The 16,642-nt window shown below is 45.1% G+C and overlaps 2 protein-coding genes across 2 annotated transcripts in view; both read right to left on the bottom strand.

Moving 5' to 3' along the window:
• Positions 1-16,642, bottom strand: part of LOC126563720 (neural-cadherin) — a 678,265-nt gene that overhangs the window by 617,486 nt on the left and 44,137 nt on the right. The window lies entirely within an intron of this gene.
• Positions 778-15,364, bottom strand: LOC126565793 (uncharacterized). The gene is made up of 11 exons (XM_050223003.1): positions 15,159-15,364; positions 13,489-13,621; positions 13,252-13,415; positions 12,138-13,178; positions 4,733-4,871; positions 3,350-4,659; positions 2,951-3,271; positions 2,734-2,881; positions 2,377-2,585; positions 1,364-1,547; positions 778-1,042 (listed from the first exon to the last, which is right to left on the bottom strand). The coding sequence occupies exons 1-11, from the start codon at positions 15,277-15,279 to the stop codon at positions 778-780; spliced, it is 4,035 nt and encodes a 1,344-aa protein (XP_050078960.1). The 5' UTR covers positions 15,280-15,364.

The raw sequence follows: 16,642 nt of genomic DNA, 5'->3' as shown, positions 1-16,642 counted from the left end.
AAGTAATGCATGACAAGGGATATCCGATAATTCGGCGTCATGCATATAACTCAGCAAGGCTTTACAACACTAGGTGAAGCTTGAATTAAAAAAACTTTTTGTTGCTGTTTGAACTGTAGACTAAATTTATTATAGAATTGTTGTACCATTAGCTCATCATCTATTACACGTTAACTTTATAAGCATTACAATAAATATTTAAAATTCCACTCACTCAAAGTCACGCCCGCTTACTAAAACCCTCTGCCAAGGATCTGCATTCTTTCCTATCACAACCCAGTCGAGCGGACATTCCGCTATTCGGGTGTGTTGTACAGGGTTCACCGGGTTCATTTGTCCTCGCAAATTTCGCAGCCTAATCGCACGCAGGCGCACAAAAACTGCGTATGATGTTTGCATGTGTTTTTTCGTGGTCAGAAAAGTGACACAGAGGTTGAGTTTTCGATACAGAGTCTGACAAACCTGGACGAACGTGTGATGAAGTTAATATAACTATGCTCCTAAACTTAATACACTAAGCATTCTTATTCCAAAAGCCTGTCGGTACGATGTACCGACGCTGGAGATTGTCCCTCATTTTGCAAACGTAGTGCATCCAGCATCACTTTTCAATCGACGGACAGCCTTGTAATGTACTATCTACCTTTTGCTTTTAAAGTACTACAATCTTTCAATGCGTTCGCTGCAAAAATGCTTGCATTAATGTGCGCGTTTGGCCGGATTCAATATGAGTATGTGTTCGATTGTCCTGTTGGCTGGCTGGTTGCGAACTTTGCCCTAACACTTGTCCTTCTTGCAGTCGATCACATTGTTGCTGATCTCGGTCGCGTTCGGCGGACCCTTCTCGTACAGGTAGGTGACGGGCCAAAGTTCGGCCGGTGCGGTCACACCGTCCAGATGTCTCAGTCCTCCCGGCTTCGGTGGTGGCTGATAGATTTCACCCTTTTTATTCTTGTTTTGATAACGCGAATCGTGCTGTTTCTTGGGGAAGTACTTATCGCTGCACTTGCGCCACTGATCTGGGGCATCACCCACGAAGCACCTGGAAAATGGGTAAAGGTAAGAGCGGCGATCGATTAGCAAAGGACTCGCGGTGGGAAATTTTGCCGAAACCACGAATTACGTTCTGCGGAGCACGCCATGCACTAGGACAAGGTAGACTCGATGGTAGGAAGAATTTTGGACACAAATTGCTCAAACATTTACAAAACATAACACATGGAGTACAAGGGGTGAGTGTACGAACACGGAACACGGAACAGACAATTATCGCATAACACCGAAACCGAGCGGACGCTTGTCTTGGTGCTGTTACAACCGCATCGGCTAGATCTGCCATCCCGTACACGGATGGATTGCTTACCATGGATAGTCGAACCCTTGCGAGTAGCCGCAAGGGTGTTCGGCCTTACAGCAATAATCCCATGAACCAATCTCACCACCCTCGATCTCGCAGGAGTAAAATCCTGTGATCTTGTTTCGCTCGCATTTGGTACCGATGCGGCAGGGTTTTCCCGAGACGGTATACTGACGCCGACTTCCATCACCTTGGGAGGTTCGATAATAACAATGAACAGAGAGGGTAAGTGTCACGACAGTTATGCTTAATGTGTGTATAGTTTTTGCTTGGTTGAGTGGGTGGGTGATTGATGGTGTGTCTGAATGTGGATGTGTTCACGCAGGACGATACGCAAGCCAGAGGAAGCTCTGATGATGATGGTGATGATCACCCCATGGATGAGATGACACGAGGCATACTGACAGGCAGCTAGGGCTATGTTAAGTAGTATGCGACACTAAGCAAGGAGTTTGATGGATGAGCTAGCTGAATACGGTTAGACAATAGTATGCATAGACGATCCTCATCTATGGGTAGCAATATGATGTATGATTAAGCAACTAAACGAGCGATGGTCGACCGTAGACCACAGCTCAGCCAGAAGTGTTTAACTGTAAATACTAATTCTAATTTACTGCCATCATGGGATGAGTGCTTGATGATGCGCTGATGTTAGCAATAAAACCCATGTCCCTTTCATCCGGCTCTACCGGATGGGGCAGTATTCGAGGTGCTGCTGGCGTATTTACCAGCAGCTCGCGACGATCGAGTGTCACTCTCAACCACACGCTCCCCAGTTGCTGCACCGGTACGGTTTACCGAACTTCCGGGAAGCAAAATGATGAAGCTGGAATTGGTAGAGTTAGTGGTTGGTGCACTATCGGAGGATCGATTTGCAGTGGTAGTGAGCATGGAGGTGGAGGTGTTGCTATTCTTGTCGTGGTCGTCCTTGTGCCGGTCGATAGTAGTAGTTTTGGTGATGTTGTTGTTGTTCGTGCGATTGCGATCACCAGTCCGACCGTTACGGCCGCCATTACCCGGTTCACGGAGGACGTCTATTCGGCGATCGTGATTCATCCGGGTGCCACCGCTAATGGTCGTGATCTTATCGCGGCACGTGTAGTCGAACGGATTCCAGGCGAACAGCCAAAAGTCGCGATCGTTCGTGTGCGCATAATGGACGCCCAGCTTCAGTTCGCTCTGGTCCAAATCCGACATTTCACAGTTGTACGTTGAAGCTTGGGAGCTAGTAGTAGAAAATGATAGCAAATGACACAGGTGATGAGTACATGCAAAATGGCACACTTTGGCAGATTCACATTAATTATGATGCAGCTAAGTACCGTTTAATCACTCTATACGGACAAAAGTCGTTCCGAGCGGATGACACTTACCTGAAACTAAACGAAAGACACTTGAAATGGGTGCCCTCGCGCAGCCGCACACACTCATTTTTGCAATCCAACTCCGTATTAACCGAGGTAACCTTCTTAATGGCTGAGGAAAGCAGTTTCGCCGGATATCCATAACCCAGATAGCAGACTGTAATGAGACATGGCAGGGTAAGGAGGGGGGGCCTCATAAAATAGACTCTAACCAGCAGCTACTTACACTTCTTGTTATGTTTATCATCGATGATGGGCTGAATCTCGCATCCTTGTCCGTAGCTGGCACGCTCAAACACATCGAAGCTTTCGTCCGGCAGCAGATGTCGGTCCTTGTCCATGTCACGCACCGGCCAATCGGAAAGCTGACAATTATCAATCACTGCGTTCACACTGTTCGGACCAAAGCTGTACGTGAAAGCACGGCATGTAAACTTGGACGCCTTGATACATTCCAACTCGCACTCGCCAATCGATCGAACGGTAAGCGAGTCGCGAACGATCGATTTGAAGAATCGTGCTGAATCAATAACGCGTATGAAGCACTCTGAAAATGGGAAGTTATATGGCGTAAGTATCCTTTTCGAAATTTAAAAAGAATTCTCATTCTCTAGCATTTACTTACGCGCATTGTAGTCCCGCCTGGGATGGCTGAGCTCCGGATGGCAGGTCTTTGCATCATCGCTCATCGAATAGATATCGTAATCCCGATCCGGTTCCAGGTCCGCGTAAAAGTCGAGCAAATTAAATGGCCGATCACAGAGCAGACAGTTTTCGCGGGACACTGCCGAGTAGCGGTAGCTAAACGTGTGACAGCGGAACCGTGTTTCGGAGTAGCACATCCGTTCACACTCAATCACCGTGGGCGTGTTCAGTGCGTACTTTACCACACCTTTATGCAGACGGAACCCTTCGCTGGACTTAACCGAGCACTCCTCGTGGCTTGGTCGCCGAATCCACTGCTGACCAAAGCCTGGCCGATGTTCGACGTATGGATGTATCGGGGGATGATCGTCCTCGTAACCATACTTACTACCACCGTAGCTCCAGACATTATTATCATCAAAGTGATGATCATTTCGCAGCTCAAAGTAATTGAACGAGGGACTGTCGTAGCGTTTGATTTCGTTCCGCAAGCCCCAGTAGTCTGAAATCGATTTGTAAGAATCCGTGTTAAACGATGGTCCGTAGGAACCACCGTAAATGCCACCATTCTTGTGTATATTCTGACCGATCAGGTACGGAATGAAAGTGCTAGGTTTGTTGCCGTACTGTTGGACGGTGGAGATGTGTGACGGTGGTGGAGCTGCCGGTGGCGGTGGTGGTGGATCTCGATCTTCGTACGGATGTCGTGGACGGTGAACTGGGCGAATATCTTCATGGTGGATGGGTCTCGGATATTCGGGCCGAGTTTCGTATGGTTTAAAGAAGCTAGGGTCTAAGGTACCGTAGCGATCAATTTCGCTGCCGTACTGTGGTTTGTAAGACAACGCAGGACGATACGAATCCAACGGTGCTGGTGGTGGCGGTGGTGGAGGGTAGTAGCTAGAGGAGGGACTGTAACGTTCGAATTCCGGCCGGCTAGGATACATCGGCGGTCGATACTTATCGATAGCCGTGATTACCGGTTTGTACCGATGATCCTCCTCATACGGGTGCTGCTCGGATGGGTAAGGCTTGTAGCTCTCAGGGTGATGGGGACGGTATGTGGTCGGTCGAACGAACTCCAGCGCTGGACGGAAAGGTTTGACCATGCAATCCTTACAGCTTGGACGACAATTTGCCGTCGCACTACGATCGCGCTCATAATAGTCGTAATCAGGATCACGAATTAAGTTCGAATCACGTTGATGTGGGCTGGAGTATAGATCGATCTGCGAAAGTGGCTGATCGATCAACTCGCAATCACCCTGCCCTCGCCCGGTAGGGTCCAACCTAAGGTGGATAGTTAATTGGAACACTTAGCTTCTAATGGCTACAAGTTAATGATGCTTTGCTACTAACTTACCGATAGTTGAATCCCTCGCATGAGAAACGCCTCTCATCACCACACTCACGCTGACAGTCTTCGACACGTTCGCAGATCAACGTTCTTCTTACCCAGTGTGGAGCGACACGCTTTCCAGCCAGCACACGGCGGTAGCAAGCTGTGGTAGTGAAAAGAAACGAAAAAACGGCATCTTCATTACTATTATCTTCATGCTTGCTCATCTTCATTTGAGGCCAAAAGTGGCTCTTCTTTTGTGCTAGAATTTCGCGAAAAGAAGCTTCTATCGTTCGCGAGAACGGTGATCATGTATGATCATAAGAAATCATCATCAACATTATCAACTATCGCGCCATTACATCAAACAGTGTCAGCGGAAATGGGCGACGGAAGATGTACATGGGCAGCACCATGAGCCGGAGGTTGCGCCGACTTTTGGGTCACCGCGTGCGGTCCAGTAATTCATGGCCAAGATCACCATCGACGCTTGGGCATTGTAAAACGCATTGTATTTGCCGAGCATCCAAACAATGCCTAACGTGAACACAGACACCGCGAGATAAACTTCGCTGTTATGATCTTCGGGGAGGGCGCTTACGGTCGCTACCCGGAATATGACCTCATCATAGAAAACATCAGCCTACAAAGGCGTTGAAAAGCAACACGGAAACACAGTTGCTTGACGGGAAGTGACGAGTACTTCCTTTTGGCGGTTCAGTCCATCGGGGTGTGAGACTCCAATGATTTTAAAGAAGGTTTTTTCGCCGCAGCTACCGTTCACGATGGCACGCTTCTAGCGTGCCATCGTTCTAGCACGATGAATTGAAGATGCTGCCGGTTTGATAAAATATTCCACCCAGCTGCACATGTGTCTTCGATTTTTTTGCGAACTTCTTAAGTTGTGAAACCTCGTGTCATGGACCGCTGGTGGCCCTCCTCTACTGGAGTGTGGTACAGCGGGGGGAGAATCAAATTTTGTTGCTGCATGTTTTGTGGTGTTCCGTTCTTTACCATGGCCATCATGGTGTGTATAGAAGGTAAGAATTTATTGGACACTTTTCTAGCTGAGCTGACTGCTGAAAGGGTTACACGCGACTATGTCGCGCCTGTCGCAATAGGGTTGTCGTGCAAGTTGGCGAAACACGGTAGCAGCTAGCGTTGCAACAATGCTTCGCACTCGAGATTTCGTACCATGCATCTCTAGCAGAACGGAGCGCACTTACAATGGGCGTATTGAATTCGAATTCCCCATATGCTGGTTTTGTTTGGACCGAATTTTGGAACCACCCCCCAGAGATCGCTCCATGTTTCTCGTTGGTTTTTCTCGTTTCGGTCGCTTTCGAGTTCTTGCGCAGCTTCGATTGTTTTTGTGCATCTTGTCAAGCTTTGATGTGTGGCTGTTGTTTTCTACCATGCCGCTGACCATTTTTTCCTTGTGGACTACGGCTCGTTTCTTTGCAGTAGCTGGCAAGAAGAAACGTGTGGTTGGCATTTGCAAATAATCAGCCAATCAATCAAAACGATCTCGGAGCATCGTTTACATGGATTTTTATGACGATTTCAACACCTTAACCTCTACGATCAGGCTGGGTGGTGTTGAACTTCGTGAATCGTTTGAAGTACTATTATTTCTTGCCACATTCCTTATCTTGTTTATGAGTAGCTGTTTTTATTTTGTGGAGCACATATGTAAAGCACATATGATTTATGTAAAGAAATAATATTCCTTTCAATCGTCCTGATTAATCGATTTTAATTTTGTAATTTAGATAGCCTAAAGCATGTGAAAAGCTCCAAATCAAACTTTATGGTATTTTTTGGGAATTCTTCGTGTCTTAACCAGCTACGGACTGGCTTGCAAGACTTGTTAAGACCACTTAGTAATCTACTTTGTGTAAACTTATTTGCGTGCATGAATTTGGGCAACGATCAAAAGGATATACCGTGATGGACAACAAAATAAGAAGACCTGCTATTGCACACTATGCAAAACTGAGATTGTGAGGCGCATTTTCAATGAATCTTCTTAGTTTTTTATTGTAAAATTTAGTAAAACTTTTTGAAAACACGTTGCTGTCATTCGATGACTCATGAAATCGATTATTAGTCGTTTTCGATTTTAATGAAAACATGGCTAAAACACATTAAACCTTGTAAGAAGTTCATCCATTAATTTCAAAATTGAAAAAGAAATCGTTTTGGGTATCCTTGCATTTTTCAACTCTAGGATTGGTTTCGTATGCCAATAAAAAAGTTAGATTTTTTGGAGAGTAAGAGGGGTTGAAATATGAATTTCCAAACATATTTTACTTTTTAAAGTACTACACACTCATTGATCATTGGGCGGCCTTAATGATGCGATGGTATAGGCGACAGTGGCGCCAGTGTTGAAACGGCAGGACCGGGGTCCAACTGTTCCCCCTTATTGAGGACGAACTATCCAACTAGGTGGTTATAGGCAAGTCTAGTAAGCCATTCGGTGGCCGGCGTGACCTTAGAAGTCGTTAAGCCAAGAAAAAGACAATCATTGACGAACTTTTTGACAAAAACAAAGTTGGTATACATAGTTCAGTTGTTGATGACCATTCTACGAAAGTCTGGTACAGCTGTACCTAGTAGAAGTAATTGAAATCAGTTTTTTGAAAAGCGGATATAAAAGTGATCTTATATTATTGTCTAAACAACTATACAACAAAACTATAGAAAATGGGATCTCAACCAATCTAGCTGTTTTTGTTATATTTGATCATATAGTCTTTAGAAACTCTAGTAACTAAGGTAAAAAAAAGAATTCTTGATCAAAAGTATTACTGAGACATGATTATAAACACGTGTCAGATTCTGAAAAAATGGACAAAAAAGGAGGATTTTTTTCACTGCTACACATCTACTTAATTCGAATCTTCGCTCACTTCCAAGTAGTTGGACAAACGCCGTCGATCGCAATTTTTGACTTCCTTGATATCATTATATTAACAGCTGGGTCGTCAGAGCCATGGGAAGACGCTCCAGACGGGATTTAATAATATGACAAGATAAGAATTCAAGAATATGATAATATGATAAGAAAAGTTCAGATCATTTTTAATCAATATACAGCTCTTCAAAGTTCAAACGTAGAACAGAATAAATTCTTCACACGAAACTTACATTGATGTGTAGGCATACGGCCTGGCCGTCATTACGAAAAAAATCTTACATACATAGTACAAATTATAATGAAAAAATCAGTTTTGAGTAACTTGATTACTCTTTCTTATGCATCACAGATAAATTAAATCACGAAATTATTCAGCAAAGGGAACAAATACGTAACCTTTCGCATCTTCCACAATGATGATCGTCGATGTGATGTACGCCGGTATTAAACTCGATAAGCTGATGCAGATTATCAGCGCCTTCGAAACGCCAACCACCATTATCACAAACCACAGGCAACGCTATCAACACTAGAAACGATGACTGACGGCTTAGTTACTCTTGCACCAGCTGCACTTCACTGCACTGCACATTTGCATACGCACCGCGACGCACTCAAATCCAAGCCTTATCTGGGGTGGGTGAATACAAAACTAACCGCACGACAAAGTATGATCCGTGCCAGAAGCTTCAATCGATAGGAATTATAGGCATGAGCTTCAATACAAAATTGGATCGCTCAATCTACGATAACCGAGATAAACGAATTCACATCAAACAGGGTCCTCCCCCCTCCCCATCAATTGTTGTCCACGTTTTGGAGGATACTTTTAATAGCACACCATACACGCTTTATGCACGCCGCAGAGTGTGTTGCATTGCTGCGTTTAATATCCGGTGCACACGAGCACAATGAAAGCGCACTATCCGTCTTGACCTGCAGCCTGCTGCCACTGCTCACACACCACTTCCCTATGGTTGGCCAGAACGGGAACCTATCGAATGCGCGATGCGAACGTCTCCACCGTTCGTACGAAACTGTGAGCACCTTTGCGGTGGCAGGCAAAGTTTAGGATTTTCGCGAAGCGAAATCTGGCAAAAAACAACGACCCACCCCAAGCCCTCTGCAGGCCCCTGGCTTGTGGGTACAGTTCGGGCGTAATTTAGAATGGTGGAAAGCGTCATGATGCCTTCACCAAACGGGCCAACCCCGTGGTGGGGATCGAATCGTTTCAATCGACAGTCCGCGTATGCTAGTTCCCACCTGCAGGGTGGTGGAAAATTGCACGCGCAAAGAAACACTGGAAGCATTCCGGCAGCTTCCAAAAGCGGTGACTGGCGGGAAAAATTGGTCTAAGCTCGCCAACGTTCGTGTGGTGTTAATTAAATTTGTACCAAAGTCAACGTATTTGGGTGGTGAACAGTGAACCATTTTCCATTCATGCTCGTGCGTGAATCTCTCCTACCTAGTGAAGGTCTTTGCCGAATCGGTTCGGTTAACCGTAAATTTAAATTTTTGGTTGTTCTACACGAACCGAAGCAAAGTTATTATGTTGCTCATTTGGTTTTTGTTTGTTTGGTAGTGCCGTGGAGACATTGAATATTTAATTAGCTGTGCTGGCAACACTCAACTGCACTCGTTGATTGTTGAGTCAACGCAAAAAAGTACAGTGTGACTTGTACCCATTGCTTGAAGCATGATGAGAAGACGTCAATCGCTACAGAGTAGTACAAGACAGCTAGTCAGCATGACCAACCAATTTGGTGTCGGTTTTGGTAATCGATTACCGTGAATTTTTTTTGTTTTGTTTGGCTCTATAATTTGCCTTTTGCTTCATAACTTAAAGAAAAATAAACTCCTCTGATGCAAGAAGCTCATTGAGCTTCTGAATTAAAATGATTCTAAATGACAAATTAAGTACAAATATCTGTAACCACAGCATCAACACATTCAACATGTCAGCAACTTCATCAGCGTTCGCAACCATCTAAGCCTAAGCGCTAAGCTGGCCGGATGCCCTGTCGCCCTCAAAACCATCCATCGAGCACCACTGCTCCTCTCGTGCGGTGCGTGCGCATACAGTGTGCGTGTTGGTAATGAAAACACGAGGAAGATACCCATCTGTATCGGAACTGCCAGAGGTTAATGATGGTGTGGCTCATTTCGATCATGCTTGGCAGGGGTCTAAATAGGAGCTAAATTATGCTAATTTGCGTTATTTTGGGTGAAGGTCCATTGTTTTGTCTCACCATAATGCACACAGGTATGCACACGTCGTTGTGTGGCCCTTTTTTTGTTGCTGTCGTTGTAGCTCAAAACCTAAATCAGAACAATTCATTGAGGTTTTTTTAACCGGTCAGATCGGTTAGACATTTTGCGCGTATGTTTCACACCCTAAAAATATTGCAGATCATCCTGAAATAGGAATTGAATACAGCACCATCTGTCATGTGCATTGTCTTATCCGGATGTGAAGTTTATCAACCTCTGCGTCTGGATATTTCCTTCAATGCGAACCTAATAGAGTCTCTTCGTGACTGTCTCCTGAGGAATTGTAATAAGCCTTTGTAGACAAAAAAACGCGGTCTAGGAAATTGAAGGAAGTTATACATAAGACAAAGAACATTACACGCTTCATGCGTGCCTCGCTAGAGCGATGGACATTAAATAAAACCAAGAGAGAAATAAGCCTACGTCCAAGATGGTGCTAGGAAACGGTGGCGCGAAATTGTCTACATTTTCCGGTTCACACAGTGGCGTTTGCTGAAGCAGCAGCAGGGCGTTTCGTAAGTGAAAACCGGCATCACGCTGCACTGACGGTGATGGCTAGCTAGCAAACGACTGTAAATCGACCAACTGTGGGCGAGAGAGATGTTCTCCTATATCGCGAGAGGCCCGAGATTCAAATTTATGTCCTACACGACTCATAAACTCGTCAAACATCACTACCGACTGCGGTCAAAGGTATGGGAGCACTTACAGGTTGGTTGATGCTGTTTGGTGCAATGTGTGAAGAAGGGATGAATCTCCCTTTAAAGCAAGTAACGTAATCTGTATAGTGATGAAAGTACAGAAACGTTAGACTGTGTGGATGTCTCGTAATCTGTCTGGACCGTCGACTGATGATATCATGAAGAGGGAAGTACAGCAGAAACATTATTGTCTTTCACTTTCGATGTTGGTTCTCTTGCTACTGATATCAACCATTCCCGATAACATATAAAAGTTTCCAGTTGGATCATTTTTAAATTTACAGTAAAATCTCCATTTTTATAAGCTCCTTACAAACCCTGACATACAACTATTCACCATTTGTTCCCTAGTACTTAATAATTATGTCATAATTAAATAGATGTGCTCTTCCTGCCCCGTGCTTGAATGCACCATTCGGACCCTACGCTCCCTCCAGTATGGAACACAGGTGTTTGATGCGCACTATTTTCTTCGTCCAGTGTGCATCACGCTGGGGTGTGAACCCCATTTGAACCGACCGCCTGTAATGAACAGCAATTACACTGCTTAATGGCAATGAAATGGGTCCTATTCGATGCGAGTGTTGGTGCCAACGCTGTGCACTGAAGTAGCCAACGTGATGCCCTTGCTCCGTTTAATGTACCCACCAACATTTGTTGGAGCATTGTCGAAGAACTTTCCGTTTCAGGGGTGCCTAATAAGCATGGCAACGAGTGTGAAAGGAAATAAAAGGAAGAACGATCATACAAACACTGTTAATTTGATAAAGATCTTATAGAGTATAAGGCTGCAAGCGTTTACGAAAAAACAAAATCATATTTAAGCTCTGTTTATCATATAAAATTATATGATACAGCATCAAGAAAGTTGTAATGTAGGCAATAAACGTGTTAAATTACTTGTTCGTTAAACAAAAATTGATAATAAACCTTAGAAGCGAGACTTTACTGCAACACGCAGTATAAATACTGCACCAAAGTTGGTAATGAACTAAATGTTCACTAGAACTGCCCATTCAAAGTCACTTCCGTTTGTTCCAATTTTCCGTCCCATTGCAGCGGGCCACTCTTTGTGTATGTCGCATTTAACACCCGATCTTCAGCTGTGAACCGATCAATACCTCACGCTACATCACCGATCGCATGAGGTGCAAACATTCATCAAACTTGTGCCCCACTCGTAACGTGACAGGCTAAAGTGCCCTCCAACACGCCAAGCACCGTGTGCAATATGGCGCGACAAATGTCAGTTGGATGGATGAGATGTTGAACCACGTGGATGCGGTTTGTTCCGTGCAACAAAAACAAAAAAGTGGTGTGCAAAGCAGAGAGCAACAGGTACGGTTCAGTGCATTTAAACCGATGTTCAGCAGAACAGAACGCAGAAGTGTTTGGTAATTATTCTGTCGTAGCCTATGCATCACACCGCAGCTTCATAATTGTGCAATCGGAGTCGTATGTGCTGTTGGAACCTGCTGTAATTCTGGAATTGTATGTAATTCTTAACGCATATAAAACTTTAAAGATCACTTACGGCGCTTGATAATGGTTGGTGGATGAAGGTCAAGTTTGTCCTCGTGAACGTTGTATCCTGCTCCCGCGGATGGTCCCGACTGGACTGGTGGCGCAGGCGCCGGACGAACGACTCCATATCCTGACGGACCAGTACCGGGTCCTTGTGCGGATGGACGTACCGCTTGTCCACCGTAACCACTCGATGTTGGTGCAGAGGGACGCTGTGGTTGGTTGCTGTCACTACCATAACCACTTGGCCGTTGTGGACCAGAATTGTTAGCACCACCACCATAGTTGCTACCGCTCGAGCTTGGACGTTGAACACCTCCGTAGCCAGTCCCCGCAGGTCCTGCCGGTGGTGTGCTTCCTCCAGTCGCTGTCGGTCTGCCGTAACTCGTTCCACCGTACTCCGGTCGAAGGTAATTGTTGTCTAGTGTCGGTACGTTTTGTGCATAGATCTCGGGATATCCATTCTTATCGTTCGGTAAGGGATAGTGCGTTTCGTACAGCATCGGGAACTGATACGGATAGTTGCCTGGTTTGGCGGGACCACTTCCACCATACGTGGGCCGGTAGTCCGGCGGATATTTGGTAGGATTTTCACGATCAGGCATTGTCGCACCGGTTTGTGTTGGTGGTAACCGTTCACCGGTCGCTACATTGTACTGTGGTCCGGCAGCGGTACTTGTCGGTAGGTATGGACTGCCTCCGTTCGGATTCGAATGATCCTTCGTGCTGTAAAACTCCTCTGCCGGAGCTGTCGTTTCGGGCAGCGTTTCTCCATTGGTTTGTCCGTAAGTCGTCCCCGGGGCGGTGGTACCATATTCGCTGGTTGGTCGTGATGTGTCTACAAAGCCACCGTTGGCGGTAGTTGGTGCATCTATACCGGCTGACAATACGGGAGGCCCAAAAATGGGTGGCCCCGGACGATCAATAATACTCGGAGGTGGAAAAGCACCAGCACTTGGTGGTTGTGGTGCGGTTGGAGGTGGTGGTGGAGGTGGCTGTCTTTGTGGGCCACCACCGGGCTGGAGTTCACCATTCGGGAAGATACCCAGGCCTAAAAGAAACGAGAAATTTGGTTGCTGTCAAGATACTTGTAAAAACTTGATGTCATACTACATTCCACTTACCGCCCGGTTTGGGTGGTGGGTTTGTGGGCCCATCTAAAAAACAGTTGTATTTACGGGCGTACAAATCAAAGTCCGGATCGAAGATGGTTCCGACCGGGCGCGATTTAGTTGCGTCAATTGTGTTCGCCGACAGCTGACACGTACCATTGCCTCGGCCGGAAATTCTAGCATTAGAAGAAATAAAAAAAGTATTTCATTAAGCACAAGATTAGGTAATGATGTTTCAAGTTAACCTACCCAAAGGCAAACGTTTGGCATTCCTTGTCGTTCAGGCAGAGCGTTTCGCAGATCTTTAGCGAATTAGTGTCCGAGTTCCGGAACGTTTTCTCAAACGGCAGCATCGCACCGAGCGCTATCCGTTCGAAACAATCTATTATGAAAAGAAGGTTAGCGAGAAGGAAATAATTGTAATTAGCTTGTCTTAAGTGCATGCGTGATCAATTAAATTGCTGCAACAATTGACGTGCCAAACGTGCGTCGCCATCCGCCAGCTTACGTAGCAAAAGTAAAACCAATTCTTCACGAACAAATAGCAGCGAAGGTACGAAGGGACACACGATCACTTTGTAGCAGAGTCGATCAAATGGAAAACGAGCGAGAAGCAAGCAATCGTTTAATCTTCCCAACATAAACACACCTAAAAAAACGCGATCGACGCACATTCCCTACGGCCGGGCCGGATCAAAAGCGAAACGTAGGTAAACAAATTATTATGCAATCAAATTGAATTCTCATTCCGATCATTGTTCACCTGCCGCCGACGCTACCGGATGTCCACCATTGTTAGGGCGCCCGCAATGATGGGCACACGCCAAACGCGTTCGTAACTTTGTGCCGTGGTGCGTTTTTTTTTTTGGAGAGAATGTGCAGGGTGCAGGACGGTTAGTATTACATGCGTACCAAAACGTGCCAATCGTACTACAAATGCAGGGCAAGAGTTAATGAATCAGAACGGCACAGGGGTAAAGTGTGCGACACTAGGCCAATACTAGTGTTGTATCGTAAAAAAAGTGAAAGTGATCAGGTGATGCGCTCTATTTTGTAACGGGTGTATTGTGTGGGATGTGTGTTAGCTGCCAAGTACGTCGTGCACAAAGTGTCGTTGATATTTTGGCGACGATCTTCTAGATTGGATCAATAATGTTCATGAGTGAGAATTTTGAAGATGTTTAGGTTTTCTTTAATTTCCTGACGTTTAGAGTGTAGAAGTTGTAAAATTATGTTCAATGTTTTGTTTCATAAAGTCTTAACCTTGCTTTCGTGTGTGGAGAATAAATTTTTGGGGAAGAGTAGAGAGCTGATTTACCAAGACTTACAGATTAGCCAGATGTAAAAAAAATATTGTAAAATAATATTAGACAGACCATACATAAGCTTAATATGTCTTTAAAAGTGAATGTCCCTTTAGCTAGATTCTGGCTTCAGTTGATATCGTGATACAACTGACTTCAAATCTCATCAACCCTATTGCCCCATCCGTAGCGATTTCTCATGTTTTCGTATTCATGCCCGTGTCTTTTACCCACAAAGTTAAAAAATGTAGAAACATGCATTGCATATCTATCTATCGTTATCCAAAGAGGTGATCAATAAACCTAAGGCATTAATAACACTTGACTAGTCGAAGAATATTTTATCTCTAAGATTGCGTAGTATTGAGCCAGTCATCTAGTTAGTAAATCAAATATCAGTTTAAGAAATCTCAACAAGAGTTATGGTGTACATTGTACGTTGAGTTTCAATTTTTAAAGTATACGTCAAATATAGTTGCATCACAAAAAGGGAAATAATAATAAGCCATATAATTAGCACCATGATGTATTTGTTCTCTACAAACTTTAAACCTCTTTTGTGCGTTAGTTCATTAATACAAATCATGTCAACTAACTCCGAATGAATCCACTTACCATGCTGTGGCTGTACGAGTCGATTATCGATTTGGATTGCAGTGGCGAAAGTCACCACTAGAAGAAGCAATCGCAGCTGATAGCTGACGATGATCGCCACTTTCCTTTCCATTTCCGTCATATCGTGTGTGCTGTTGATTCTTCTCCGCTTCGACGATGATAATGAGCCGCGCCAAAAATGGATCAACCAGTCCTCCTCACCTGCCACACGCACCCGACTTCACTGCTCCACCTGCTCCACATAGACAAACCTCTCGTCCAGATGTTTCACGGCTGCTCGGCCAACGCTGTCCGCGACGATGAGCCGCACTGGGCGTATCCTAGATTGCTGCTCGTGCTCTTGCGGTTGTGTTATTTTCGATAGTTCTTTTCGCGATTTCACAACTGGTGGCACCAAGTCCCGAACTTTCCGACCGCCGGGACGCCCTTATTCAATGTAAAAAAGGGGTTTAATTGCTTCCTTTATGTGCGGAACGTTTCCTCCCCTGCTGCGTGTTCGAAATCGGTTCCAGTCCCATTAATCTTGGTTCGGGACCTACTCGTACGTGAAAACTGTCCACGAAAGGCTTTCTTCTGTAGCGAATGGTAAAATGGTGTGTTGATTGTTTTTTCGATGAGGCTTTTTGGTACAGTTTTTTTATCGTTAGTAGCCTGGTCAATGAAGAAATGGGTTTAATTTGGTGTCGAGCGCTTCTTTATGTTTTCCGCACTGTCAGACAACTTTCGCACACGACCCCTACGCTCCGTACACGATCAAGGTCAGTTTCGTGCGGTAGAAACTGTTCCGGATATTGCTAAGTTTATGACAGGGAGGAACCAACTAGCGTGTCTGTTCCCGGTCCGGTTGTGGCCGATGTGCGATTTCTACTCAAATCTCTGGCCCAATCTAGCTCGAAAACGATACGGATGTGTTAGCACTGCCTAATTCCCGTTATGCGCCTGTAGTGATCACATTTCAAGATTGCCAACTTTACGCTCTTCCACCTTTGGGAAATCTCCAGTGACATTGGCACATCACTGTGCTGCGGGACGGATGGGTGGCAATTATGATTTTAATTTACTCTCTATCTACGCCGGGCTTAGCGCTGTTTCTTTTGCCAATGCACTGAATACTAGGCACGAAGACGATAGGTGGTCGGATTCGAACGATGTCACCGAGCGATAGAAGACGAACCCGTTCCTGTCGTCAGCATTACGGCCTGTCCCGGTCGCAGTTCGTTTACTTCAATCACAATACCGTTGTAAGAGCTGTGGATAAGACAAAAAAAGAGACTGTAATGTAATGGAGAAGCGGGGTGGATTTCAATTAACACGCATGCGGATAAGTTGAAAGAACTTGCGTTAATTGCACAGGAAACAAAACAAAAACAAAATTGGAGGTAAAGGACCTTTCGCCGACGAAAAACACATGTAATTGGATGTTTTAATTCAAATGGCTGTCCTTTCTTTTTGCAACCGAAACTGCTCTTCAGCACCGTGGTAGC

The sequence above is a fragment of the Anopheles maculipalpis genome, chromosome 3RL, assembly GCF_943734695.1.
Source record: "Anopheles maculipalpis chromosome 3RL, idAnoMacuDA_375_x, whole genome shotgun sequence".
NCBI lineage: Eukaryota > Metazoa > Arthropoda > Insecta > Diptera > Culicidae > Anopheles > Anopheles maculipalpis.
The sequence above is the reverse complement of the archived record's forward strand: the minus strand, read 5'-3'. Positions and strand labels throughout refer to the sequence as shown.

What these genes read in the sequence shown, in the direction of transcription:
- LOC126565793 (XM_050223003.1), bottom strand. Translation starts at nt 15,279, where the DNA reads ATGACGGAAATGGAAAGGAAAGTGGCGATCATCGTCAGCTATCAGCTG. An exon ending in TGTCTTTCGTTTAGTTTCAG is followed by an intron (nt 2,586 to 2,733) that starts GTAAGTGTCATC and finishes TTCTACTACTAG; the next exon opens with CTCCCAAGCTTCAACGTACA. An exon ending in AGACGTCCTCCGTGAACCGG is followed by an intron (nt 1,548 to 2,376) that starts GTAATGGCGGCC and finishes GAACCTCCCAAG; the next exon opens with GTGATGGAAGTCGGCGTCAG.